The 27415-nt window shown below is 38.5% G+C and overlaps 1 protein-coding gene across 3 annotated transcripts in view; it reads right to left on the bottom strand.

Annotated features, from left to right (window-relative positions):
- Nucleotides 1-27415, bottom strand: part of JAKMIP1 (janus kinase and microtubule interacting protein 1) — a 201637-nt gene that overhangs the window by 101900 nt on the left and 72322 nt on the right. For all 3 annotated transcript variants that reach the window (XM_051963872.1, XM_051963871.1, XM_051963873.1), the window contains exon 2: nt 37-309. In XM_051963872.1, the coding sequence (XP_051819832.1) occupies nt 37-165 (129 nt within the window). In that variant the 5' untranslated portion in view covers nt 166-309. The remainder of the gene's footprint in view (nt 1-36; nt 310-27415) is intronic.

Here is a 27415-nt window from a genome sequence, read left to right as displayed (position 1 = left end):
CCCCTCAAAACCCAGATGTTTAAGTACCATTCTCACCTTACTCTTCTCCTGTTGAAATTCTATCTGAATGTTGGTCAGCTTAGCCCGAAGCTCTTCATTGGCCGCCTGCACCGCTTCTATTTCCATGTCCGGCTTTTCGCCCTTGTTGCGGTTCTTTTTGGACATGTTTCCTAGAATGTTGGTGATAAAAAGGTCCTAATAGTCTGCACAGCACCCAGAGACACTTTGTGCTTTTTATGCAACATTAACCAAAAAAGCAGTCTTCAGCAACGTCCTCCCGACAGCCCCTGACCACCATTGCTTCTGATCCTGGAAAAAAAGAAAGGAGACAGAGGCTAAGTTCCATTTTCAGTTCCATTCAGTTCACGAACGTCTATTGAGTAAGGTACTGTGCAACCGTTTGCAAAGCCGTTGAATTAAAAGCAGAGGATAATATCCCATCAAAGATACTCAGAGAAAGGACAAAGGGAGGAGAGAGGGATTGAAAGCTTCTATTAAGCACTGACTATGTTCCAGCTATTATGTTAGGTAAATCCTTTATAAATGTGATTTAATGTGATCTGTGCAAGAATACTGGACATTAGTATAAGTTAGTAACACTGGTTTTATTATCCCCATTTTGCATTGGAGGAAACTGAGGAAGACAGAGATTAAGTGACTTGCCAGGGTCACAGAGCTAGAGTCTGAAGCTGGATTTGAACTTCGGTCTTCTATACTCCAGGCCCAGTGTTCTAACCACTGTGGATGTGGCTGCTTCATAAGAGACTAAAAAATGAGAAAAAAGGTCTATCATACCTAAAAATATACTTATAATACCTTTTTTTGTGGCAAAAATACCTTGGAAAATAAGCAAATGTTCCTCGATTGAGGAAGGGCTGTACAAGGTGCACAAGGTATGGGTCCGATTGGATAGCACTGTTATAAGAAATTAGGAAATAAATAATTTCCAAAAAACGAAAAGGAATATATGAACAATACAACCAAGTGAGCAGAACCAGGAGAACAATTTATACAACAGCACTTTAAAAGCAAACAAATTTGAAAACTCTAAGAACTACTTATAATCAAAATAATGCCCCTCATTCTCTGAGAGGCCTGTATTATTCAACAAGGACACACTATTCAAGAAAGAGGGGAGCCACAGGGCATGGAAGGAGGCATCCATATTTTTCTGCAGAGCCACTGAGATTTTATTTAATTGACTGCATACATGTAACAAGAAATTTATTTTTTCTGTTTTTTAAATGGGGTGAGGGGGTGAAAGGGATAGAAAATAGATTTGCATACAGTTGTGAAATGCTGCAAGCATTTTAAGATATAAATTTAACTTACATTTTAGTTTGCTACAAGAGTCCTTTCATGACACAGTAGTGATCTGAGAATTTTTACAATGTGGAACAAAACGCATCAATGAAACTTGGAAATTTCATTTTTTTTCAAAGGCGAGTAGAGTAAAATAAAATGGTAAAAGTAGGTGGAGGTAGAAGACCTTGAATGTCATGCTAAGGAGTATGTATTTTAACCAATGAACACTGGAGATAATAAAGACTTCTGTACAGGAGAGTGACAAGATTAGTCCCGTGTTTCACGAAGAGTATTTTGGCGCCCATTCACAGACTGCTTTACATGTAGCCTAATCCTTTCCCCAGAAAATCCTGCAGGAGCATTCTGACAACATGTCCTCCTCATTTAACAAATCATGAGAATGAGGCTGGATATATATTAAACTACTTGTCTGGAGTCCTAGGCCGGAGTAGAAAGCCAAGAGTCCCCACTCAAAGGTTGCTCTGTGTCCCAGCCCCGGCACCTGTAGGATGGATTAGCAAGAAGTGTCCAAACACCGGTCGATGTGGTAGGTGAAAGATGGGTAACGCTGCTTTGGGTCAGAAACGGTTTCCCAGAAAGCACGCTGGGCACCAGAGAATCATGGAACAGAAGCCAATCAGCCTTTTCCGCTAATGGGAAACCACACAAACTCATGCCCTGCAGCTGCTGACATGACTGCTGCAATCTGCAGTAAATCCCTACTGGAAGCACTCCTCCAAAGCTCTTTTCTATCTTTTCATCATGACATGAAGATGACTCTGGGTTTCCAAACTATTTTCCAGGAGAGTACACGTTCTAAATAGTCCTGCCAAGCCCTAAAGTCTCATAGACGAATGGAATTAGAACTACAAAGCCAGATAGTCTAATCTCTGCATTTTACATTTGGGGAAACTAAGGCACAGAGAGATCAAGCCGTTTCTTCAGAATCACACTGGTGATTCTGATTCCAAATCCAGTTCCCTATATACTACACAAGCATGACTAGCTATGGTCTGTATGTCTGCCTTTTAGGGACTAGCCACATCCACAGTAGTTAGAACACTGTCAATTGTAGGAAGGATCATTATTAGGAGAGCACTTTATAATGTTGTTTAGGGTTTTGATTTATTAAAAAGTAAATCATAAAAACGATCTCTGAGAGAATAAACAGGTTATATCTTCCACTGGTACAACAATCACCCTCATTGATGAAACCACATATCTTTTGAAGTATTAAAGTACAATTCCTCCCTCACAGCTACTTACCATATGCCTTATTCCCCAAATGGATTGAAACAATAACTCAATGTATAAAGTGGACTAAATCTTGCAAAGTGTCATATATTTTAATCTCATTTGAGCTTTGAAGTAACCTTCAGGTTGGAAGCAGAGTTTTTATCATACCTTTTCCACAAATGAAGAAATTAAGGTTCAGAATATTTAAATATCTTACCCAGAGACATAAAGCTACCTAAGTGTCAGAAGCGGAATTTGAATTCAGGTCTTCCTGGCTCCAAGTCCACTCCATCTGCAGTGCCATGCTCCCTTTCTGTAAGCTTCCAGAGGATAGGGCCTGTGTCACATAATCCTCTGTGTACCTCATGATACTTGGAATATAGTAGGCACTTGATAAAAGTTAATTAATCATACGACTATTATTTCATAATGTGCACATCCCTTTTTAAGCACTTAATAAATATCTATATGACTCCATTCAATCAATCAATGCACAAACATTTATTAAGCCCCTAGGTATATCAGGCACTGTACTAGGAACTAAGAATACAAAAAAAAAAAAAAAAAAAAAAAGAAAGAACAAAAAACTGTGAAACAAAATCTCTCAAGGAAATAAGGAGTTTACATTCTCTCAGAGTATAAAAAACTGCAGAAAGGCATTCTGGGAAGCTAGGGGAAGGGATAAACCAAGAAGGGCCATTTATGCTGAGATCAGGATATATTACTGAGATGGGGCAACAGCATATGAAAAGGTGTAGCAATGGGAGATGGACATTGTCTCTGAGGAACAGCCAATGGATTGGTAAAAGCCAAAAACGTATTAGGGGTAGGGTAACCTGGAACCATATTCTGAAGAGCTAAAGTGAGAAGTGGGTACTTGGTCTCTGAGGTCACGGGGAGCCAGTGGGGCAACTGAGCCAAGGAGTGATCTGTACATTTTAGAGTAATATTTTGCCATCCATATAGGGGGTGAACTGGAGAGAGGAAACATCTGAGGCTGGAAAACCAAGGAGGAGACTACAATGGTTCACAAGAGAGGTAGCAAGGGCCTAAACTGGTGAAAAGAAAAAAGGGAGAGATGCTGGAGATGTCGGATGAAACAAACTGATGATATCTGGCAACCGAGTAGATATGTGGGATTGGTGTTTGTCCTTTGTTCTCAAAGGAGACCGTGACAGGGAGGTAACTACAGCAGGCAAGTGAATTGGATTTAAATGAGAGAGGGCTACACAAGGTCACTTTCCCCTCCAGAGCCGCCTGGGTCCAGTGGCAAGGGATATCAAGGTGACTGGGGGTGGCCCTGGATGCAAGGGGAAGCCTTGGCCTTTTTAAGCTGAGGTCTTCAGGAGGCCACGGCCATTCAGTGCATGGAGGTCAGGGTGCAATTGAGGCAACAATCTGCTCTTTAGCTTAGTGCACAAAAATCTAAATAAATAAGTGAATGAATGAATGTGGGAGGGGAAGCAGAAATGACTGGTACTTGCAGTCAATCTGAGTCAACAAGGATCCGAACAATGACCAAAAGAGGCTTGGCCTAAGACCTACTGGTGACTGGTTAGAATCAGACTGGAAAGCACAGTGAATAGCCAAGGATGACTATGAGGTTGTATAATGGAGGGCTAATGGTACCCTGAACCAAACAAGGAAATTTAAGAGAGAGGTGGTTTTAGGGAAGAAACATATTAAGTTCTGCTTTGGACACGTAGAGCTTGACATGTCTGAGAACAAAATGTCTCAAAGGGAGGCAGCAGAGCTGGTGGAAAGAATGCTATTTCTGGAATCTGACATGACTTGGAAAAATTATTTAACTTCCTTGAGCCTCAGTTTCCTCTTTTGTTTAATGATGGTATGACATGGACAGCTCCTGAGATTCTTTGGAGATACATATCAATGACTCTACAAAATGGAATTAGAGCTCAGGAGAAAGACTAGGTGTGGACACAGAACTGTCCATTATTGTCATAATGATGATAACTAAGCTTGTGGGAACTGATGGAATTAGTAAGAAAGAATGCCCAGGAGTAAAAGAGCCAAGCATAGAGCCTTGGAAGGGCAAGAGGAACCCATGGCAAGAAGAGATATGGATGATAGCACTGGTCGCTCGATGGATCCAACTACATTATCCACATCAGGAGACTGATCAACTGGACACAGACCTTAAGGCTGTTTTCACACCATTTCCTTTCAAGTAGAAAAGGTAACCATAGACTGATTAAAGGTCCTCTTGATAACATTTAATTTATGGATACCATGTCCACAGAGTGACAGGAACTTTGAAGGGAAAATTAGAAGGAGGTTAGATTTGTCATCTGTACTGTCTCAGCCTTTGTTTGTTTTTTACCACCCTAGTAAAGGCCTTCTTCCAATTTGCCTGCTAGCTTCCTTTAAGTTCTTCTGCTTTTTCTTTTTCCACACATCCTCTAAACACAGTGTGTGAATGATCTTTCTTAGGAAGGCCTACCTGTGGGAAGATGGGTACACTAATGAGCTATTGACTGAGCTGTGAAACTGATCCAATCATTCCAGGAAAAAAAAAAAAAAGAAATGGAACTATGCTGGAAAAGGCCATTAAACTGTGGGAAACCCAAATCTGCCTATGGAATTCAAAGTGATCTAAGACCAAAGGAGAGATCCCATTTGCACAAAATTATTATCACAGCTTTCTTGTAAAAGGAAAAAAAAAAGTGGAAATAAAGAGTGCAGCTCCTGTCTTTCCAGCTTTATTTCACATTATTCTTTTTCATGCACTCTGTGCTCAAATCAAACTGGATCATCCAATTCTTCATGCTTTTGCCTCTGTTGATGATTTTCTGTATACCTGAAAGGTCTTTCCTTCCTCATTTTACTTACTCATGTCTTCCCTGGGCTTTATAGAACAGCTCAGAATGGTTTCCTCCATGCTTGGAAGGCCCTCCCTTTCTAAGCTATGTCTCATAAAACTGGAGAGATAAAAGGGAAAAAATGAATACAATAAATATCACTTTTATTCTGGCTCCTAGCTTTATGATTTACATACTTAAGAGTTGAAATGTCATCCATTTCATGACCGAAAAGTAACCTGAAATATCAGGGTTCAGCCTGTAATTTGAGCCTGCTTCAAATATATGAATTCTCATTAGAGTAAAGGAAGAATTCACACATACACACACACACACACACACACACACACACACACACTTTTTACAGAGTAGAAATCTCTTAAGAGATTAAACAAGATCTCTCAGACACAATAAAATGCTCTAAATAGTGAGGAGCTCTTCACTGAGTTCATATTGAGCTTCAGACTCTTACTCTTTGTGTGACTAAATATATCATTTCTATTTTCTCTGCCTCAGTTTTCTCATCGATATAAGAGAGCTGAATTTTATGGCCTTTAAGGGCAGAGCAGCTAGGTGATGCAGTGGATACAGTGCCACACCTGGAGTCAGGAAGATGCATCTTTAAGTTCCAGCATGGCCTCAGACACTTACTAGCTATGTGATCCTGAACAAGTCACTTAACCCTGTTGGTTAACTCAGTTTCCTCTTCTATAAAATGAGCTAGAGAAAGAAATGTCAAACAACTTCAGTATCTTTGCCAAGAAAACCCCAAATGGGATCATAAAGAGTCAGACATGACTGAAAAATTATTGAGCAAGGTCCTTTTAAGCTCTAAATCCATGATTCTTTGGTTTTCATAAGTCACAAAATAGACAATTAGTATTTAAGCAGCATCTGCATTCCCAGTATGACACTACTAGCTAGAGAATACCACTATAGAAGCAGAATTAGTTCTAGCAGCCCAGTTCTTATTCTGCTACTTACTCAGTAAGCCAGGATAAGTCATTTTATTGTGCTCTGCCTTACTTTCCCCTCATATTTGTAATAGAAAAAATATACATAATCTTCTCCTCATAAGGTTCAGTGATTACTAATCCTCTATAAAAGGTTAGGCAGGCTTTACAAGATGTACAGAAACAGCACCAACAGGGAAGCACACAGAACGCCAGACTGAGGAGCAGGAGATCTGAGCGAGTCCTACATACGGGTAATCTTCTGAAAACCATGACACCCTTCTGGGTTTTCAGTTTTTTCTCTGTAAAATAGACATTTGGATGTTTTTTTTTTTCCTTATGATGTAATTGAAGGTAGGGACCCTTTCCTTTTTAGCCTTGAATCTCTAACACCTAGTTTGCTTTAAATATAGTTTTCACATTAAAATTCGGGTTGACTGATCAATTAGATAGCTCTAGGGTTCATTTCTAGCTCCAACATTATATAGGCCTGAGAACTAAAAACATTCAGTCTTCTTACTTTGGAGTCATTGGGAAATATTATATGATTTATTTCAATTATCCAATTATCCCGGGTTGAAGGCACTGCATTGGGAGTTGAGGACAAAAAGAAGGAAAATGTGTAGCCATGAACTCCATTATATAACCATGATAGTATTCAAAATTCTTCTGCTTTCTTTTCAGTTCTCATTATGTGATCCATTTGTTCAAATAGTTAATTTTATTTTTGTTTTCCCAATAACTCCTGGATATTTTCAGAGGTATCTGGAATTTTTGAAATTGGAAAAGAGCCCTGATGCTTGTTGGCCAAGTCAAGAGGAAGCATATACAATTTATTTCAGAGACCCTAATCCTAACCCATAGTTAAGAGACCCAAACTGAAGACCCAGGTTTGCTGCTTACTCTTCAAGTGGCCCTGAATATCTTGCTTCATCCTTTTTACGGGCCCCCAGGTCCTTAGTGGTAAATGTGTTCAGTGCTTTCTAAGCTTCTCTCCAGTATTAAGATTCTTTTACCCTGATTCTAACTTAAGTGGAAAAGCTATTTCTTCCTACACATGATAGATTGAAACAGAATAGGTTTTAATTAACATATGACTGAAAACATAACTTCTTGGGATTGCTTGACAAGTCACTGAAAATATATTATGAGGAGATTTAATTCCATAAGCAGTCCAAAGAAAAGATTTTTCAAAGGAAGAAGATGTAAGAATCCACATCCTATTGTATTATACTGAATCTTGTATTTTTAAGACACCTTTTCCCTTTTCTTAAGTTCAACATAGTTGTTGATGCCAATGCCATTTTATGAAGTCGGTATAAATGATCTATCAGATTTCCATGAAGGTGAGACTGTTCATGTCAGGATCATAAAAAGGACTAGAACAAGTCACAATTCAGAAGATCACAATTCAGATCCTTTATTTTACCGATGGGAAAACTGAGGCCAGAAAAAGGCATTGATTTGGTCTGTGAATTAAAAAGGATTCAAACAGAGGACTTCATGGCATCTGCCACTGGGGGTGGGGGGGAAGGGAGGGAGGAGATGGCTGTTATAGTTAATGCTTTGGGTTTTCAGCAATTCTGTATAAGTAGAATCCTAGCTGCCATTTTCATAGCTTTCTTGTCTCACTCAATCATTAATGAATATCAGGATTGGAAGAAATCATCAAGACCAGCCATAACTGAACAGCATTCCCTTGGGCACATTGATTGGTTAATCAGCTCCTTAAACAAATCCCTGGCATTTCAACATGTCGGTCCTAGCTTAGCCCTGTAAACACAGACTCCATCCTTCCCCTCTACCACACGGTGGCGTTTCAAATATTTATAGATAACTTTGATCCAGAAAGAAGGTCCAACAGGAAAAGCTGGCATTTCCACCAAGCTTTAAGGTTGCAGAACTCAATATGCACAGGATTTCATTTAAACATCACAAAAACTCTGAGATGGTAGGAAACATAGGCATTATTATCTCCCCTTTTGAAGAGGAGGAAATTGAGACCAGTGAGTTTTTAGTCATATAAGCTTAAAAGAGTTACAGGCAGATTGGAGGTTTTTTTTCCTTTTGCTTCTCAAAGCAAAATCCAGATAAGTTTTCCCCTGAAGAATCAATCAGACTAGAATGCTAATGACTGGAGGATTAGAACTCTGATCAAGTGCTTGGCTAAAGAAAAATAATGGAAACTAGCTCAAAAATTGGCTCTGTATTCATTCATTTAACAAAAATTAATTAAGAGCTTATTATGTTATGTACAGACTAGGGGATAGTTAGGAAACACATTAGAAAAAACTAATCTGGAGTCATCAAGACTCATCTTTGTGGGTTCAAATCCAACCTCAGGCATTTACTAGCTATGTGACCCAGGACACATAATTTCACCTTGTTTGCCTCAGTTTCATTATTTGTAAAATGATTAGGAGAAGGAAATGAAAACAACTCTAGCATCTTTGCCAAGAAAACCCCAAATGGGGTCATGAAGAGTTGGACACATGTGTGTGTGCCAGGGCTACAAAACAAAATAACAAAAAAACAAAACACCATCCCTGATCTGAATCTTGTTAGCTGTCCTATGATATGACTCATTTTGATTTTCGGTGCCATTAAAACCCCCGGACTTTTTCCTCACACAAACCACTGTCTAGCTATGTCTCCCTTAGGGTTATGTATTCCCTTTATAATTAGACCCAGTATAGCATATATGGCTCCTTACATTTATTCCCATTCACTTTCTTCTTCTCAGATTTGGACAAACATGCTAACTTGTCTGGATCTTGACCCTCCCCCACCACGCTGTCATTGATAACTCTGGGCTTCTGTTGTGGTCCTCTTTGGACTTTCCTCCTTAACTTGATACTTGATTCTTTTTTCTCCCAGCCTCCCATTTCAGCTGCCATACAGTAAATCTGGCCACTATTTTTGCTGCCTTTGTTAGCATAGTAACTGCATATTCTTCTACTCTCTGGTTTTGACTTCAATCTCACTCTGAACACCGCTTTGCCTCTCTATTAATTTATGCATAAGATGGTATAAGAGAAAGAATCTGGATTCCAATCCCATCTCTACCACTTCTAAGCAGTATGGCTTTTGATAACTTACTTAATGTAGCTAGCCCATTTTCCTTCTCCAAAAAAATAAAGAAATTAGATGAGATGATCTCAGAGGGCTAATCCCGTTATAAGAAGCCATGTGATAGATCTCAAATTTCATTTGTATATTTAAGTGACATCACAACCTAGGTCAATGAGAAGTTTGTGAACGTGAAAAGGGAAGAAAATGAATCATAAAAATCTAAAGCCAGAGGATAAAAAGAAATGTTCCAAGAAGGAACTGAAATTTCAAGACTGACAGCAGTTATTGAGGAAAATGACAAAACCCTAACCTCACCAAAATCTAGAAACTGTCAGAGGAAAGACCCAGATTGAGAAAAATACTATCAGAACTCAAGGGTCCCAAGGTATCATAGACCTCAGCAGTAAGTGGGGCAACCAACTACTTATTAGAAAGGAAGGCAGCATGGGCCCAGTGGACAGAAAGCCAGATTTGCCATCTAAGGCACTATTTAGTCTTCTTTCCACCATAATATACACTCTTTCCCAAAGCCTTTGTTAACCAAATGCTCTTGATGTTGTCATTCACTGCTCACCTGTTTTATTGTAAGTTTTCTTATCATGTGCTAAAATATTTCTATTTAGCTCAATGCTAAAATCAGTTTCCTATATTTAAGCTGATCTCTTCTGCAAGATTTTGGTGCTGGATTTTATTGTTGTTTGGGATTTGTTTTATTCATTTGATTGCCTGTGCTAGAAACTATCTGTTGCTTTGGATTATCAGCGTCAGGCTTTGCCTATGATGGTCCTGAATAATCAAGATTTATAGGGAAGAGAAGCATAGAGGCAGGAGCTACTTCCAAATGTGCAGAGCCAGAATTCAATATGCATGATTTGAGGGCCTCTAGTAATTCTCCTTTTCTACCATCTTTTGAAAAGAACTGTCTCAGGCTCAGGCATAAGCCTTAAAAATGTTCTACTAAGTCAGTCAGTTTTCAATTAAGTTTCTGTTCTTCACTTCATCTACCCTGATCCAAACCATTCTACTTAGCCCACCATTTATGAGTCAGCCACTATTTGCAACATACAGTGGTCCTAGTTATTCTCTTCTTCCCCTCTTTCTAAAGCTGCTAGTGTTCCACTCATCAGATACAGTACATCCCATTTACGAGGAGTCCAATTCTCCCCTCTGGATCAAGACTGGGTAACTAGAAATAAGAAGGAAAAAAAAATCTATAAGCATAAACCAAAAGACTTTTCTAAAAAATACCTCCAAACCCACGATAAGCCCATCGGGACCTCACTCAGAGCCTTAGGATTCTTACTTGATATAGGATTCTGCTAAGATTGGTTATCTGATTTGCTAGCTCTTTCTCTCTTCCTCTGTGTCTCTGTGCCTCTGTCTGTCTCTCTCTCCTCTCTCTTTCCTTCTTTTACACACACACACACACACACACACACACACACCATGATTGGAGAGCCAGCTAAAATTAGTCAGATATAATAGCTGACCAAGTATGTTCATCTATAAAGGCAGAGATGCCTGTTGTCACATTACACTTTCCAGAATGTTTTTTTTATCATTAAAAGAAAAGAATTTTCAAAGCAACTCGTTGGAGTAATTAAGCAAATCTTATTCTCCCTGTCTTACGTGTAAAAAAAAAAAATGTAGTGTGCTCATGGTTAACTGGCCTGCCCATAGTCATAAGATTCTAAACTAGAAGAGAATCTGGAAGCCATCTCATCTGATCTCTTGACTTTACAAAGGAGGTCATTAAGGCAGAAATCTAGTGCTGAAATTCTGATTCTAAGGCTAGTGTTTCAACTCTTCTCCTAGAAAAAAATTATCCTATTCCAAAATGGCCACATCTCAGCCAGGCAGATTCATCAGCCTTAGCTATTTCACACACAAAAAAATATGGCATATGGGAGAAAAAGCCTTTTTCAAAAAAAAAAAAAATCAGAGATGCAAGAAAAAACTATAGATCAACCTTCTTTCTTAACTTCTTGCCCTTTCATATCTTCTTATCTTATTTTCTTGTCCTTTCCTTTTCTTCTCATCTTTCACCTTCCTGTTCTTGACTTTCTAATTCTTATTTCTCTAAAATCAACCTTCAAAAGGTCATGGATCTGGCCAGACATTACTGATTGACCTTTGAAATTCAGAAGCCGAAGCTACTGGGAATTGGAATTTTTCTAGCTGAATGTAAAGCCTGAGGTAGCTTGTACATCTTAATAGACTATTAAAAATTTATGATTCTTGATCTTGTTTCAATCTTCATAGAACAGTTCTGTTTTCAACCTATAGCAATATTTGTTGGGAAAGGGCAACAATTCTATAAGTTTTCAAATCCCTATTCCCCAATTCTTTATTTCCCCCATTATTATCAATTGCATTTACATAGACTTTTGACGTTTTTGCAAACTTCTAGAATATCTTATTGAGTCCTCACAACAACCTTGTGAGGTAGATGCTACTATTATTCCATTTTACAGATGAGGAAGTTGAGTCTGGCAATCATTAAGTGGCTTATCCAGACTCATAGAGAAAGTAAGAGTCTGAGAGGGAACTTGAACTTGAGTTTTTCTGACTCAAGACCCAACTCTATCCACTAGTTGTCATTTTTGTGGCAAGTCCTCCCTCAGTGGAGTTAAGCAAGTGCCTGGGATGATAATAATTCCCATTTCCATAGCATGTTAATGTTTACAAAGTACTTTTTTCACTGTCAAGTTCACCCCCTCACACATGAGGAAACAGACCTAGACAAAGAAGGCTATTTGCAAATGAAAAAAAAAAGTCCCATAGCTAGGAAATGACACAGTCTGGACTTTAACTCAGAGATTTTGGCTCCAACACCGGTGATCCTTCCCCCACGCCAAAAACTATCCTCCATCCCTATCATTAACTTGTTGAAATCTAACCAAAGTATTGTAAGACCTCTACCTTCTAGACCCAGATCGTGTCGTTTGCTATTAAAAGTCTCTTATGATTCCTAATAATTAAAAATCCTTTCCCACTTCAGACTTCACAAAACATTTTGTTTCCCTCCCTCATATATATATATATATATATGTATAAATACATATGCATTTATGTATCTTATGCATGTAATTTATGTGTTATGTAACCTATCCCATGCTGGACTTTTTTTTTTTCCAGTTACTTCGGTGATGTCCAATTATGTGTGATCCTAGCTGGGGTTCTCTTGGCAGAGATACTGGAATGATTTGCCTTTTCCTACTCCTTCTGATTTTTACCAATGAGGAAACTGAGGCAAAAAAGGTTATATGACTTGTCCAGAGTCACACAGCTAGTAAGTGTCTGAAACTGCATTTAAATTCAGCTCCTCCTGACTCCAATCCCAGGACTCCATCTACTACAGTAACTTGCTGCCCCTCTCAGACTATCAGTTTCATAAAGGGGAGAAATTGTAACCTACCTAACATGTGAATCTACCTAAGTATCTAGCATAAAGTCCAAATATAGCAGATTAATAAGTATCTGTGAAGTAAAACGCACCTAAGAAACAGAAATTTTTCCTTTGAAATAGCTGCTCTTGCAATTTTTAAAAAATCTACTTAATTATGAGAGTATAGGATGATATGACATCATTTGCAGGAGTAGGCTTCCTACATATCAAAAGTTGACTCGCTTTGAAGAACCATCATTCCACAGCTTGACATGTGTTTACAGAATTCAGCTGTCCAAAGCAAAGGTCAGCTGAATGAACTTCCAGGCAATTAAAGGGTGACATCTCTGCATTCATCGATCCATTTGGACAACGGAATATATCTGATCAGAGAACTAATTCCCATATGACTCAGCCCATCTTTCTGAAATAAAAACAGCAGCTTCTTCGTAAATGCCAGCTTTGGGTCAGAGAAGCCGTTGCTGTGTTCGCTGGAAGCAAAGATGACTAAGCAAAGAGCTGCAGAAAACAGGATCCATTTTGTCTGAAGAAGAAAGCGTGTCATTTTCCAAATCTCTCAACACAAGTATTATATCTCCAAAAAAGTGAATATATTATTTGCCCTCATAGATGGAAAAATTTAAAGTGACTTTGAGAGCTCTTATAGCCAGAGTCCTTATGGAAGAAGTAGGACCTACCTCTTAAAGACCTGTGTAGATGAGGACTGTGTGATTAAAAAAAAAATAATAGAATGATAGAACGTTGAAGCTGAAAGAGACCTTACAACAGAAAAAATTAGAGCTGAAAGAGGCCTTAAGACATAGCATGTCAAAACTAGAAAACACCTTAACACACAAAATATTATAGGTTTGGAGGAATTTAAGATAGAAATGGAAAATATCAAAGCAAGAAGGAACCTCAAAAGAAAAAGGGCAGAGATATTTAAGATTGATGGATTTAGAGCTGAAAACCAGAACTCATCTGGCTATTCCTTGGCTGCCCTTCTCCTCCACTCCAGCAAATGACAAACAACATATTATAAATAGGGGAAAGGATTGCTAAAGCTCTAAGAGTGATAGGAGAGAGAAACATAGAAAGAGACAGACAGACAGAGAAAGAGACAAACAAAGAAAGAGAAAGACAGAGAGATAGAGACAGATAGACAGAGAAAGAGAGACAGACAAAGAAAAAGAGAGACAGACAGCAGAGAGAAAAAAGAAGGGAGTGAGGAAGGAAGGAAGAGAAGATTAAGGGAAAGAGCGAGAGGAAGAAGAGAATAGGTACAATTGAAAGATGAGATTAATGAGCAAGAAACAATCATCAAGAAAGTAGGACAAAATCCGACAGGGCGGATGCCCACATCACAACTATAGTACAATGAGAGGGAAGACATTTGCACAATCACTTTAAAATTGCCTGTTTGCTGCAGACAAGGTACACTGAACTGGTCTGGAAACACAAACATCCAAAGGCAGCGCAGTGCCAAAAGGAAATTGTGGGAGTTAATAGGCAGAATATCTCATCTCATGGAGACTAAAGAATCTCAGAGAAAGCAGCATGACAGGGGGTCTGAAGAGCAGATCAGGGTCCATATCCCATCTTCCTCCAAGCTTTGCCTGACCTACATTCTCTGCCACATTTCCAATTATCACAGTGATGGACTGGGCAAAGCAATAGCAAGGACAGCTCAAGGAAGTGGATTCTCCTTCTAGAGGAACCCCATATTAATCAGAGTCATGGGAAGCATTTCCTGTACTCTGGGTTCAGAAATCGCTGATCTCTTTGGCTCAGGTGACCCAGTCACTTTTGTCACTTAGGCCGCCATCTTGGAGAATCCTGATGGCCAATTCATACCCCCACAGGAAAGTTGCTGCCGAGTCTATCCACAATTAGATATTTTAATCCTCAGATGATAGACCCAGAATGCATCAATATAGGCCCATAAAAATAGCAGAAATAAGCAGCATTTATGAAGTGATTTAAGTTTTTGCAAAATATTTTACATATTTCACATTCTTTGTATCTAACATCAATGCAGCAAGATAGATATGATAATTGTTCTCCTCATTTTACAGAACAGGAAGGTGAGGGTCAGAGAAGAAAAATGACTTTTTCAAACATTGAGCTTCTGAGTCTGAATTCAAAACCAAAGCTTCCTGAATTCAAATCTCGTGCACTACCCATTATGCGACACTACTTCTATTTGAACTTCTCTAGGTCAGCTAGAGCTGTCAGATTGAATATTCTGCTGGGGGAACCCATGACTACTCAGAAGCAGCTCCAGACCACCAGTGGAACCAGATGATCTCTTGCTCCGTTTGTTTTATTAATCCAAAAATCCTTACTATTTTATAGCTTTGGAGTGCAATGAATTTGTAGAGAATCGATGCCAATAACTTCGGTTCCCTGCCATTAGTTCTGGCAAATTGTCTTCTCCGAAGGGAGCAGGCTCATGTTTCAGGTGAATCCAGAGTAGTTTGCTTTTAGCATCCTTCTTCAGATCATTTTCCTTCATCTACATTAGAACTCCATGTTCAATATGACATATATGTACGTATAATGTGCTCTATGTAATATATAAATTAATTTTCTTGACAATAATTTTGCTCTTAATCTGTTTTCTCACAATGTCTACACATGCTGAGTGACATTAGAGCCCCGTCCTCTCTTCAGATGGTCACATTTAGAGACTGCTGACATTGATACTATGTAGGGCACTCCCTTTTCTGTAAAGTCACAGATATATAACCAACATGGTAAGATCGTGCACTGGACTAAAGGAGACATCTCACATCTTTCTCCTCTTTCCTTCTGCCATTTTGACAAGCTAAGATGGTAGTGCTGGCTACAAAGTCATTTACTTTTCACTGTAGCTTGCCTTACCTTAACAGAGGGACTGGGCATAGTGGACAGAGAGCCAGCCTTAAAGTCCAGAAGAACTGGGTTCAAGTTCTTTCTCTGATAAACTCTGGTTCTATGACCACGAACAAATAACTTCACCTCTTAGGACTTGCATCTTTCGCTATAAAGTGAAGAGAAGGTATCGTCTTCACTGATAAGAATTTTCTCACCTGGGAATTTTCTAAAATAATGAGATCACAGAGTCAATGTCAATCATTAACCTACTTCTTCCCACTCTCCCTCAAATAATTCAACAATGTTCTAGGAGCCTCTTGACATTTAAAGCACGTAGAAGACAAGAACAGTTGACAACTATATATTTATATTTAATTTTTCCTCATTTCTTTTTATGTTCCATTCATTTCTGGATATATTCTCGACTTCCTGTGCCCTGGAAGACATGTAACAAATATTCTTAAAAGAGGACAAAAAGATCAGCTCAGTAAAATTAATACAGTAATCTTATCTGACAACATATGTGACATTTCCAACTCACATTTTCAAGCATTTTTAATGAAAAAAGAGGCTTTATTTTCTCATCTTTTCTTTGAGACCAAGGTTCGCCAATTTAATTACACATATTTCAGTCTATTTTAATTTTCTTTCCATTCAGATTGTTGTTGCTATTGTGTTTATTGTCTTAATCATGTGTGTTTTCAAAAAATATATTTTACTTAAATGACAATCTATTCACTTTGCCCTTCAAAAAGGTTGATTCTGTCACTATTCCCAGAAAGGGTGTTTTTCTTGTCCTCCAACTCTAAAATCCTAATGGGTGTCTATGGTGATCAATTTCTTTCCAACATCAGAAGGAACTTTACAGATGATTTAGTCAATGATTTTTTTTTAATTTTCTTCTTTAATACCTCTGATAATGCAAGGGGTAGGATGAATAGGGAATTGATTTTATTGCTGAGACAGAGATACCAAACAAGTAAATCACATTCTCTATAAGAAGGGCCTTTAAACATTTGACAACATAGTCTTCTGATAGTTTCTCTCTTATTCAACTCATGAAGCTATATGATAGAAGATTAAGCTGGAAGGGAATTCAGAAGCTACTTGGTCCAACTCATTCATGTTTTAGATGTGAAACTGAGGCCCAGGGATTTTGTGATTGTTTAAGGTCATACAGATAATAAATGTGTGACTCCGGAATCGGGATACTTTCTTTTTAAAGCAACTGCTAAGTGAAAAGCACTTTAGCTATGTAAATAAAATCAAAATATCACTGCCTCGAAGAACTGACCTTTTGCAAGGTGGATTCAAGAGATAAATAAATAAGAGTTCAATATAAGACAAAAAGAGGGCAAAAATGAAATCAAAGAGCTCTTAAAAAATTGAAAGAGTAGAAGCAGTCACAACTATGGAGGCCAGGAAAAGCCTTGTGGAGGATGGACCACTTAAGCAGAGCAATTACAGACATGGAGGCTATTTATGCAGATACATGGAGGATGGCATATTTGATGAATTCCTTATTGGCTGGAGCCTTGGTACTAACTAGAGAATAATGAAAGATAAGACAGGTTAGAGTCAGATTATAACCCTTAAATGCCAGGTAAGGGAATTTGTGTTTTATCTTAAAGGCAGAATGTGGTCATTCTAAAGGAGAGCTCTATTTTTGTTGTGTTTTTTGTTATTTGGCATTTTTTTTTTGATATTTTGACAGAGAGAGGCGAAGTCAAGCCTGTGCCTTAGAAAGATCATCTAAGCAACTGGAGAACAGAATACAAATTAAGGATTTGTAAGGAAGAGACTAAACCAGAGACTCTTAATTGTCCAGAGAATAGAAGAGGGGTGACTTAAATAGAGTGATTGTAGAAAAAAGAAGATGGATGGCTGCCAGCGATGGTTCAGAGCTATAATCAACAAGGCTGACAAGATGGGAGTGTGAAGGATACAGAAGAGTCAAAATGATTAATGTGTTGAACTGAGGTAAGTAGAAGGAGGAGGGGACGGTGGGAATGGTGCTGCCCTCAACAGAAACAGGGAGGATGGAAAGAGAGAAATTGGGGGTGTGGGAGGAAGGCCGGAGATCACTTTAGTCCTAGAAATGTTCATTTTTGGGTACCAACAGGACATTTGTTTAGAAAAATCCAGGAAAGAGAGCTTCAGGACAAAAATTCAAGAGAAGGATTAGAACTTATTAGATAAATGCGGGAGTCTTGGCTACTCCAATAACTGAACCTGTCTGAGTATAGGTGATCACCAGTGAAGGAGTGAAGAGAGAGAAGATGGCTTTGGAAGCACTTATTTAGGCAGGAGCTGGATCACGAGGTGGGAAAGGAAATCTAAGGAGGGTTGGCAAAAGAGCAAGGAAGCCTAGGAGAAATAGAAGACCAGAGCATAGCTTCTGAATCCCAGAATTTCTCATGAATATCCTCTGTGACCTTTGGCAAGTCCTTTCTCCTCTGCAAACTTCAGAAAATAAGATTCAGAGTTGTTATAAAATGAAGAGTACTTGGTTTTCAGAATCTGAAGACCTGGGTTTGAGAGTTCAATGTAACAATTACTAACTGCATGAACTTCAGCAAGTCATTTATAGTTTTTATAGTATTAGCTTCCTAATCTGTAAAAAAAAAAAATCATTTTATATATATATATATATATATATGTATACACACACATATGCATATGTATATATTATATATAATTGGGTTATCATTAGAAAAGTATCAAAATGATGTGAGTCCAAGGATCCCAATATTCCATATTCAAACGTTTATGGTTTTATGAAGCAAAAACTGACATCTACAAAGTAGAGAAGAAAAACAAGAAAGCAGTCCCAATAAATCAAAAAGAATACCATCAGCCTACGGGTTTCTAAAAAAGAGGGAAAAGCAGCCCTCTGCCCTTAATGACTTTGAAGGTATAAGTGCATTACAATTCAGAACTACAATGACTAAGTCATCAAAAATAGGATAAGTCATGTTTGATATTCTGCTTTAGAATTCTGAGACATGAAGCACATTTTAGGAAGATTCCCAGCTCCAAAAGATTAAAGTGAAGTGCTGATGCTTCCACTCATGGGGTTTAAAGCTGGAAGGGGCTTAGGGATTTTCTGATCTAATTCTTTCATTTTATAGATAAGCTTTAGAGTGATTCCTGATTCTGATGCCCACATTTTTGCCCCAGAATTATGTAAGATATAAGGGGTGGAGCTTAGATTCAAATGCAAGTTTTTCCACCCCAAAATCTGTTATATGAAAATTTAGTTTGCCTTCTCAAATGAAGAATTTGTGTTCTAAATGTCATTTTAATAGAGGGGAATGAGGGAGGAAAAACCAAAAGAGAGATCCCTTAATTAAACTATGAACATAAGAAAGGCTGTTTTGTCCCAAAAGCCTTCAGCTAAATTTACTATCCCAGTACTTTGTTTCCTGCTTGTTTATTGACCCAAACAATGACTGGGCAGAGTGACCACTGCCATGATATCCATTTCCTAGGACCACTTCCTTCTATATCTAGAGGAGTGAGAGCCAGATCTGTCCCCCTTTTTGCCTGACTGTACCTCAGACCATATCTTCTACAACACTGCCCTATACATACTACCATCTTTTTTTGCCCCAGAAAAAACACATAGTTTTCGACCTAGCCATGGGCCAATAACATTGATAAATGGAACATTTATCCTTCAGTAGGAAATCAGTCTAGTTGTTGAATGGTCTATTTCAAGCTGGGGTGGGGCTGGGGATGAATGAGTATTGTTTGCTCAAACAAATCTCAGAAAAAAGTCAATCACAGCATCTACACTTGGATGAATCCAGGCTTGTTTTCAATTCCTTGGAGAATATTTCCCCCTGAAAAATGTTGATCTGAAGTGATGTTGTCACCATTACATTACTCTGTTAAACAAACATTGACTAGATTTTGTTCCCATGCTTAATTACATATTATCTTTAAACACAAGGTAAATGTCAAGTTTTGTGCCAAAATGGTTTATTTAATTCATTTACACTTGCCTCCTATTCTCCTCTCCTACACTGTCAAAATCCTCTCTATCCTTGAAGGCCCAGCTTAAATATCACTTCTTTCAGGAAGAGTCTACTGATTTCTTACACATCAAAACCCTCCTGAACCACTCCCCCAACTAATTTAACCTCACTTATGAAGTGGATCACATTGTCTCAGATTTGGGAGCATGTCCCCTAAAAATGGAACCATTCTATTTGTACATTTTCTGTCTTTTTAATGATCTGTTTTATTTGTATATAGTAAATACAATATTGAAGCACACTCTTACTTAGGAATTATGTAAATTCATATTTTATTCTTTACCTTAAATCGAAGATTTATTATTTTTTTGCAGTCATATCTGACTTTTTGTGATCCTAGCTGGGGTTTTCTTGACAAAAAAAGTCATTACCATCTCTTTCTGTGGCTCATTTTACAGATGAAGAAATTAGGCAAATAAGGTTAAGTTACTTGCTCAAATAAGTTCTATTAGCTTTTAAGAACCTAAAAAACAATAAAGTAGACAGGGTGCACAGTGATTAGGATGCTAGACCTAGAGCCAGGAAGACTTACTTCCTCAGGACAGTAGTTGTGTGACTCTTAGCAAATTGCTTATTCCTGTTTGCCTCAATTTTCTCATGTGTAAAATGAGCTGGAGAAATGGTCAACCGTTCCAGTATCTCTTCCAAGAAAACCCCAAATGAGGTCATAAAGAGGCAGGCAAAACTAAACACTATCACAACTTAAGAACTCAAAAGCCCCAATTAAATTCCCTTTGTTTTCATGCATCACACAGCCACTTTGCTGATTTTGGAAAATGAAGAGGTAAAAAAAAAAAAAAAAAAAATGTTCAGCAGAAAGAAAGAGAAACAGCGAAGACAATATGGGATCATCTGTTACTGAATAATTCAGAGCTGTCTATCCAAACCAAGATCAAATAATTCAAGATTATATAAGAAGACTGACTTTACATTAAAGCTAAAAGAGACCTTAGAAATCAGCTCTTCTAATTGCAACATTTGGCAGATGTGCACACACTGAAGCACAGAGAAGGAAGGTAAATTGTCTCATGTCACAGAGCCAATGAGTGACATAGCCAGGAAACTGAGCTCATTTTCCTAAAACCCTAAGTGTATGGTTCTTTCTACCACACCATGGTTTTTGATTGACTCAATCCTGAAATTTAAAAAAAAAAATTATTTTCAAGAAGATTTTTGTTGCAGAACTGACATTAAAGAAAATGGAATTTAAAGAATAACATCATATTCTAATATATTCTAAAGGAATGTAACTTGTTTCAACAATTATCTAATTACTGAAAGTAACAAGAAAAGGAATCAAAGAGTTAAAGCTAAAATATATTTAATCAAAAGCAACTACACTATAATTCAGCCATATTAATATTGTTGTAGACTAATTAAAATAACTAGATAGAATAAGGTTGTTATATCGCCGTGGTGTAGGAAATGAGTTGATGGATTTAGAAAAATATGGAAAAACTTGGATTTATGAAGGATGACATTATCCACTTTTAGATAAATAAAGGACAAACAAGTATAGTACTGTCTTATGTAGATATATTTGAATATATCTGCAAGTATGCATATGTTTAAAGATATATATTTACATAAAGTCATATATGTATGTATATATGTATGTATGACTATATCTACACTTAATTGTAGCCTTCTTGGTGAAAGGAGATGGAAGAAAGAAGAAAAAAAGGAATAAAGAAAAAAAAATACACCACAGAGAACAAAAGAAAATTTACAAGGAAGTAGAGAAAAGGAAAACAGTTTCTGAACATGGCATGTGGCATTCACTATATAGGTTTTCATGAAATGGAAATTTATTTTCTTATATTTTGAATCCTCTCATGGTCTACTATGTACATGACATTTCCCCCCTTTTCTCTTATTTTTAAAGAAAAAGAAAAAAAATATTATATTGAAGAAGTTCCCATTCAACAACTACTCAATTCAACATGTATTAAGTACCTTTTAAGTATAAGGTTCCAAATTCTCTGCTGGATATAAAGAGATGAAAAATGATAGTCCCTCCCCCCAAGAAGGTTCTAGTCTAATAAGAATAATAGATCACACATACCAAAAAAAGCATGATGAAAAGAAAAGTACAATAAGCACAAAGGAAGAAGCTGAGAAAATTCTTCTGAAACATCTGAGAGGGAAACATCATTTTCATTTGGGGAAAGGGTTGATCCGACTAGGCTTGATGGAGCAGCAATTTCTGAACTAACACTTAAGAGAAGAGAGGGATTTTCCCAGAGAGAGAAAGGGAAGGAGTGTGGTAGAGGCACGGGAGTTGATGAATACATGGCTACATGTAAAGAATTTCAGATTCTGTGTCCTTCAAGGACATAGAACTATAGATCACATCTCTTCTTCATGTCACATACAGATAACATGCCAGAAGAAAGGGAAAGCAAATTCTCATCCTCTCACTGTAAGTTTTTAAATAGGTCAATAATAAATGTAAGTTCATTTCCATGTGTGTTGGCTCTGTCTCTGTGTGTGTGTGTATGTATGTGTCTCTCTCTCACACACACACACACCACATACTTGTTTCTTTTTATTTGTATTTCAAAAGATAGGAAAGTATGGAAGCTTTGAATAATTCATAGAGAAAAACTATTAAGTCTAAACATCTACCAGTCTGAGAAAAGTGTTACTTCTCTCATGCTTATCTCTCTGAAATAAGTAATTACTACTCTTCTGACTTTGAAGATAATTAACTTCTCTTGGACACTTTTCCCTCTCTTTAAAATGAGGTAGCCAGGTTAAATGACCTTGAAAACATGGAGACCATTTCTCTCAATGACCTTTATAGCTTCCTAGTCTAGCCCCTTCAATTTACAGAGAAGTTTCAGAGAAATAAAGCAACTCATTTAAAGTCATATAATTATTTAGAAATAGAACTAAGAAAGGATGCCAGGATCATAAGATCCCAGAGTCCTGAGGGAGCTGTTTAATAGAACCTGTCTTAAAGAAGAATGTCTTCATACCACTGCACACCTCTCAGATTGGCTAATGACAGGAAAAGATAATGATGAATGTTGGAGGAAGTGGGAAAACTGGGACACTGATACATTGTTAGTGGAATTGTGAATAGATCCAACCATTCTAGAGAACAATTTGGAACTATGCACAAAGCGTTATCACACTGTGCATACCCTTTGATCCAGCAGTGTTTCTATTGGGCTTATATCCCAAAGAGATACTAAAGAAGGGAAAGGGACCCGTATGTGCAAAAATGTTTGTGGCAGCCCTGTTTGTAGTGGCTAGAAACTGGAAATTAAATGGATACCCATCAGTTGAAGAATGGCTGAGTAAATTGTGGTATATGAATGTTATGGAATATTATTGTTCTGTAAGAAATGATCATCAGGATGATTTCAGAGAGGCTTGGAGAAATTTAATGAACTGATGCTGAGTGAAATGAACAGGACCAAGAGATTGATTTAGGGTGGTGCATTTTAGAAAAGACATTGATAAACAGGAAAGGGGACATGTTTTTATGCCACATGAAGAGGAGTTAAAGAAACTGGAAATGTTTCAGTTGGAAAAGAGAAGACTAAGTTGGATGTCCATTTCTAATTTAAAGCTCTTGACTGTCAGGCAGAAAATGATTAGACTTGCTTTGCAAGATCCAGAGGGCAGGAAGAAGGGAAGTTACAGAGAGAATTTGGATTTGATTTTAGGAAAATTCTTCCTAACCACCCTACATCAAACACAATATTCCAGATCTAATCTGAGCACACCATTAAATCCACCTTTACACACTAGTCATATCATAGTCTGCTAACTCATTATAAGTTCACAATTCATTGAAGTCCCTAGCTATTTTTCACACTTCTCTAAAAATACTTTCCCAGTCTTTTACTTGTAGAATTGCTTTATTTCAGCTTAAGTATAATTACATTTATCTAAACCTGGCTTTCTCCTAATCAATAAACTCCCTGTGGCCTCTGGTTGATATTCTATCGTTTCATTTGTGGCTGACTATTCATGACCCCATTTGGGATTCTCTTGGCAAAAATACTAGAGAGGTTTACCATTTCCTTCTCCAGCTCATTTTACATAGGAGTAAAAGGATGCAAACAGAGTTAAATGACTTAACCAGGGTCCCACAGATTTAAACTGAGATCTTCCTGACTCCAGATCTGATAGTCTACCCACTTAGCCACCCAGCTGCTTTATTGCTTCTGGATGCATTTTTTTTTAAAGCATTTAAAGCCCTTCCCAGTGAGGGTCAGATGTGACTTTCAGGCTTCACATCCACTACTCTCCTTATCCTTTATATGACTAACATATAACCTAACAAGCTTTCTTGTTATCCTCACATACAACACTTTCTTTCTCCTCTGGATCTCTGGCCCCCATGGCTGAACTCTACCTGCTGCTCTTTTTCCCTCCCTACTTAGCTTCACAGCTCAGTCCAAGAGCCACCAGCTCTTTGAAACATTACCCTGCCCTCCCTAATCCTAATGCTTTTTTCCCCAAAATTTGAATCGATTCATTTTATATACACTTACACGTATATGTGTTCTCTGAGACGATTTAACTGCCTGGAGAGCAAGGCCCCTTTTAGTCTGCCCCATACCCGGCGCAAGAGAGATACTTAATAAACACATGCTGTTTATATGATGTCCAAGATCTGAAGTATATTGATTCCATAACAACACACACACACACACACACGCACACGCACACGCACACAAACACAAACACAAACACACACACACACACACACCTTTTTCAGACCCATATTTCTTTTATTATTTTACATCACCACAATTTATTTCCCAGTATCTTTATTTCCCCCTTCCATCTAAAGTCATCCTATTTAACAAATAGGATTTTAAATCAAAAGAGAAGAAAAAGAAAAGATGAAAAATCACTCTAACTGATACACTGAAAACCTCTGAAAATAAATGCAATGGACAACCCTTATAGCCGTCCCCCCTTAGTGAAGGGTTAGTGTGGAAGTGTTTTCTCATGTGTTTTTTCCCAAGAAAAATTTGTTCGTTTTGATTTAGGGGAGAAATACTTTTTCTCTTGCCCTAGTGTGCTCACTGTCTTCTCTATCTTCTCGGCTCTGCTTATCTCTCCCTCCACACTTCCCACTTCCCATTTTTTGTCTTCACCGGTCTGCAGCGTGCGGTCTGAAACCTGAGGGACATCCCGATTTGCCTCGCTCTTGGGGTGCGAGGGTTCTTTCATGTGGCTGTCGACAGTGTGAAATTCTTTTTATAACTGATATGTTATAACTGATAAAACAAAGCCTTGTGTCATCGGCTTCGCTGCCAAGGCTAAGAATCATGGGATTTTCCCAAACATCCTTTTTTTTTGGCTTTTGATGATCGAGATGATAATAAACAGACAGTTCCTGTCTATTGGCAACTGAAAGGGCTTGATTAATTATTCTTTTTTAATTCCTTATAGTGAAGTTCTTTGGTAGGATCTCTGCCGAGAAGGTAAAATACAAGTCTCAATCATGACTGTGATTACACGAGAAATAAAAAGGCATATTCAGACTCATCTACACAGAATAAAAGCTCATTACTCCTTGGCCTGGCTTAGGCTTTCAATGTGGCCCTGAAGAAGTCACTTTATCTCCCTGACCACCAGTTGCCATATGTAACATTTATTCCTCCTCCCTAACAAAGTTACTGGGAGGACCAGGCCTCAAACGTGCTCAGAGCTCTAGGTGAGCATCAGCCGAACTGGATGTCAGGCGTGGAAATCGAGGCACTCAGGCAACGCCTGAATCACTTCACTGAGAGGGAATGGCCCACCGCTTCCCTCTCCAAAGGGCTTCCCTTTATCACAGCATCGTCTAGTCCAATCTCCTCATTTTGCCAGTGAGGAAACTGAGCTTGGGGAGATTAAGTCACCCAGAGTCCAAGGTCACCCAATTAGTGGGTGTGTATGAAGTGAACCCCAGAAGCAGGATTTGAACCCAAGTCCTCCGACTCCAGATCTAGGACTCTTTCTACCATTCTTTGATGTCACATGACAGGGTCATCAGGTCAGGTGATCTCTGATGACTCCACCAGTTTCATGAACTATCAACACTTTTATCCTGGAAATCTCTTCCTGGTGTCAGATGATACACGTAGATGGGACCATCCATTGTCCACATAGAATCTCCATATGATACGGTCAACTAAAAGCACTGCAGTTTCCAGTGGATCTACTGTAACACCAGAGAAACTGGGGCGAGTGGAGATTGGCTTTCAATGTGGAGAGTTTAAGCTAGCTGACTAAATGGGAATATGCCTCCAAAGCCTTCGGGACAGAGAAACTGAGTTTCTATAGAGTTTGCAGGCCGAATACAGAACTGAGAACACAATTAGCCTTTGCAGCTGCAAAGAGAGGAATTAACTTGGCATTAACAACCGGGGCTTGGGACTCAGCCCCGTCAGACAGGGGAGGAAGGCTGGAAAACATACCTCGGGGTCTTTGGGCCTGACAATAATTCTATTCCCAGGGTAGTTCTAGACAAGGATGGAAGCCAAGTGGCAGCTCCTGGAGACTTTCTTTTCTATCCCCCATTGTGACACAATGGCATATGGAGGGAGTCAGAGCCTCAAGGTTTAAAGTTTCTTTTTAAACTCAATTTTCCCAAATCTAATTGAACAAATAAAAAGGAGAAGGGATGTCATGGCCACTATCCAGGGCCCAGCATGGGGGGGTGGGGGAGTGGTATGTCCTGCTCTCCAGCGTGCAACATGGTGGGGAGGGGTATGGCCAGCTACCCAGTGCTCAGCACAGTGATCTCACGAATGTGTGCACTCCCTCCAGTAACGTAGACCACAATCCACACTTCCCATCATCCATTGAGACCCTCTTCCGCACCCTCCTAGAAGCGAGCCCAATGTGCTGGAGATGAGCCTTGCATTTTCTTAGCATCAGGGATGAATACAGCAGTATTAAGCCCTTACTAAGTGCAAAGCCCTCTTGTAAGCACCAGAAACACAAAGAGAAAAGCAAAAAAGTCTAAATTCCAATGGGGGAGACGACAAACGTGGAGATTTTAGATGCGAGTCATTTGGGAAAATTCCATGATCTTAGAATTCAGCAGCACAGCAGAAGATAATGTGTCTTCTTCGCTGTCACATTCACTGGTGAAAGTCTTCTCAGTTTCTGAGGTTGAACCACTTGACGGTGACAAGGACTAGGGGTACAAGAACTTTTCTGTGTCTTCAGGAGTTGCCTCTGCAGAAGCCAGGGTAGCAATGGAGCAAACAGACTGTCCACGAGGCACAAAGCTGATGATAACCAGAGGATTATGATTCCATCTGCAAACTTCCAGAGCTTTGGGAATGAGTCACTTAAAGACTTTATTTTGACTTTCCCCAATCCAATTCTGTCAGGTTGCTAGGAGAGTAAAGCTCTCTCCCACTCTGTCACCCTTAACTATTCTTCAGACTGTTTTTAGGAGACAGACTATTCATGGCATGAAAAATTAGCTATTATAAATAATTCTAGATTTTACAATTATAGGACATTAACTTCCGCTTTGTACACAAGGCCAAATAAATAAAATATATGGCTATTAACATGACTTTCAAGCCCTCTGGGTAATCCTTCCCAGCAGCCTCCACAAACTTTCTCACCAGAGGCAGGGAATGGTTAAGGAGGATTTCCTCTTAAAGATTAAATATACTACAATGTGAACAAAATAGCTGAGTGGTCATGGGAGATGGAAGAACCAAATCACCTTCTTCCATACCATAACACCTCTTGCTGCCAAAACCAAAAATA

Source organism: Antechinus flavipes, chromosome 6 (genome assembly GCF_016432865.1).
Source record: "Antechinus flavipes isolate AdamAnt ecotype Samford, QLD, Australia chromosome 6, AdamAnt_v2, whole genome shotgun sequence".
Lineage (NCBI taxonomy): Eukaryota > Metazoa > Chordata > Mammalia > Dasyuromorphia > Dasyuridae > Antechinus > Antechinus flavipes.
Note: the sequence above shows the minus strand (reverse complement) of the source record. Positions and strands in the feature narration are given on the sequence as shown.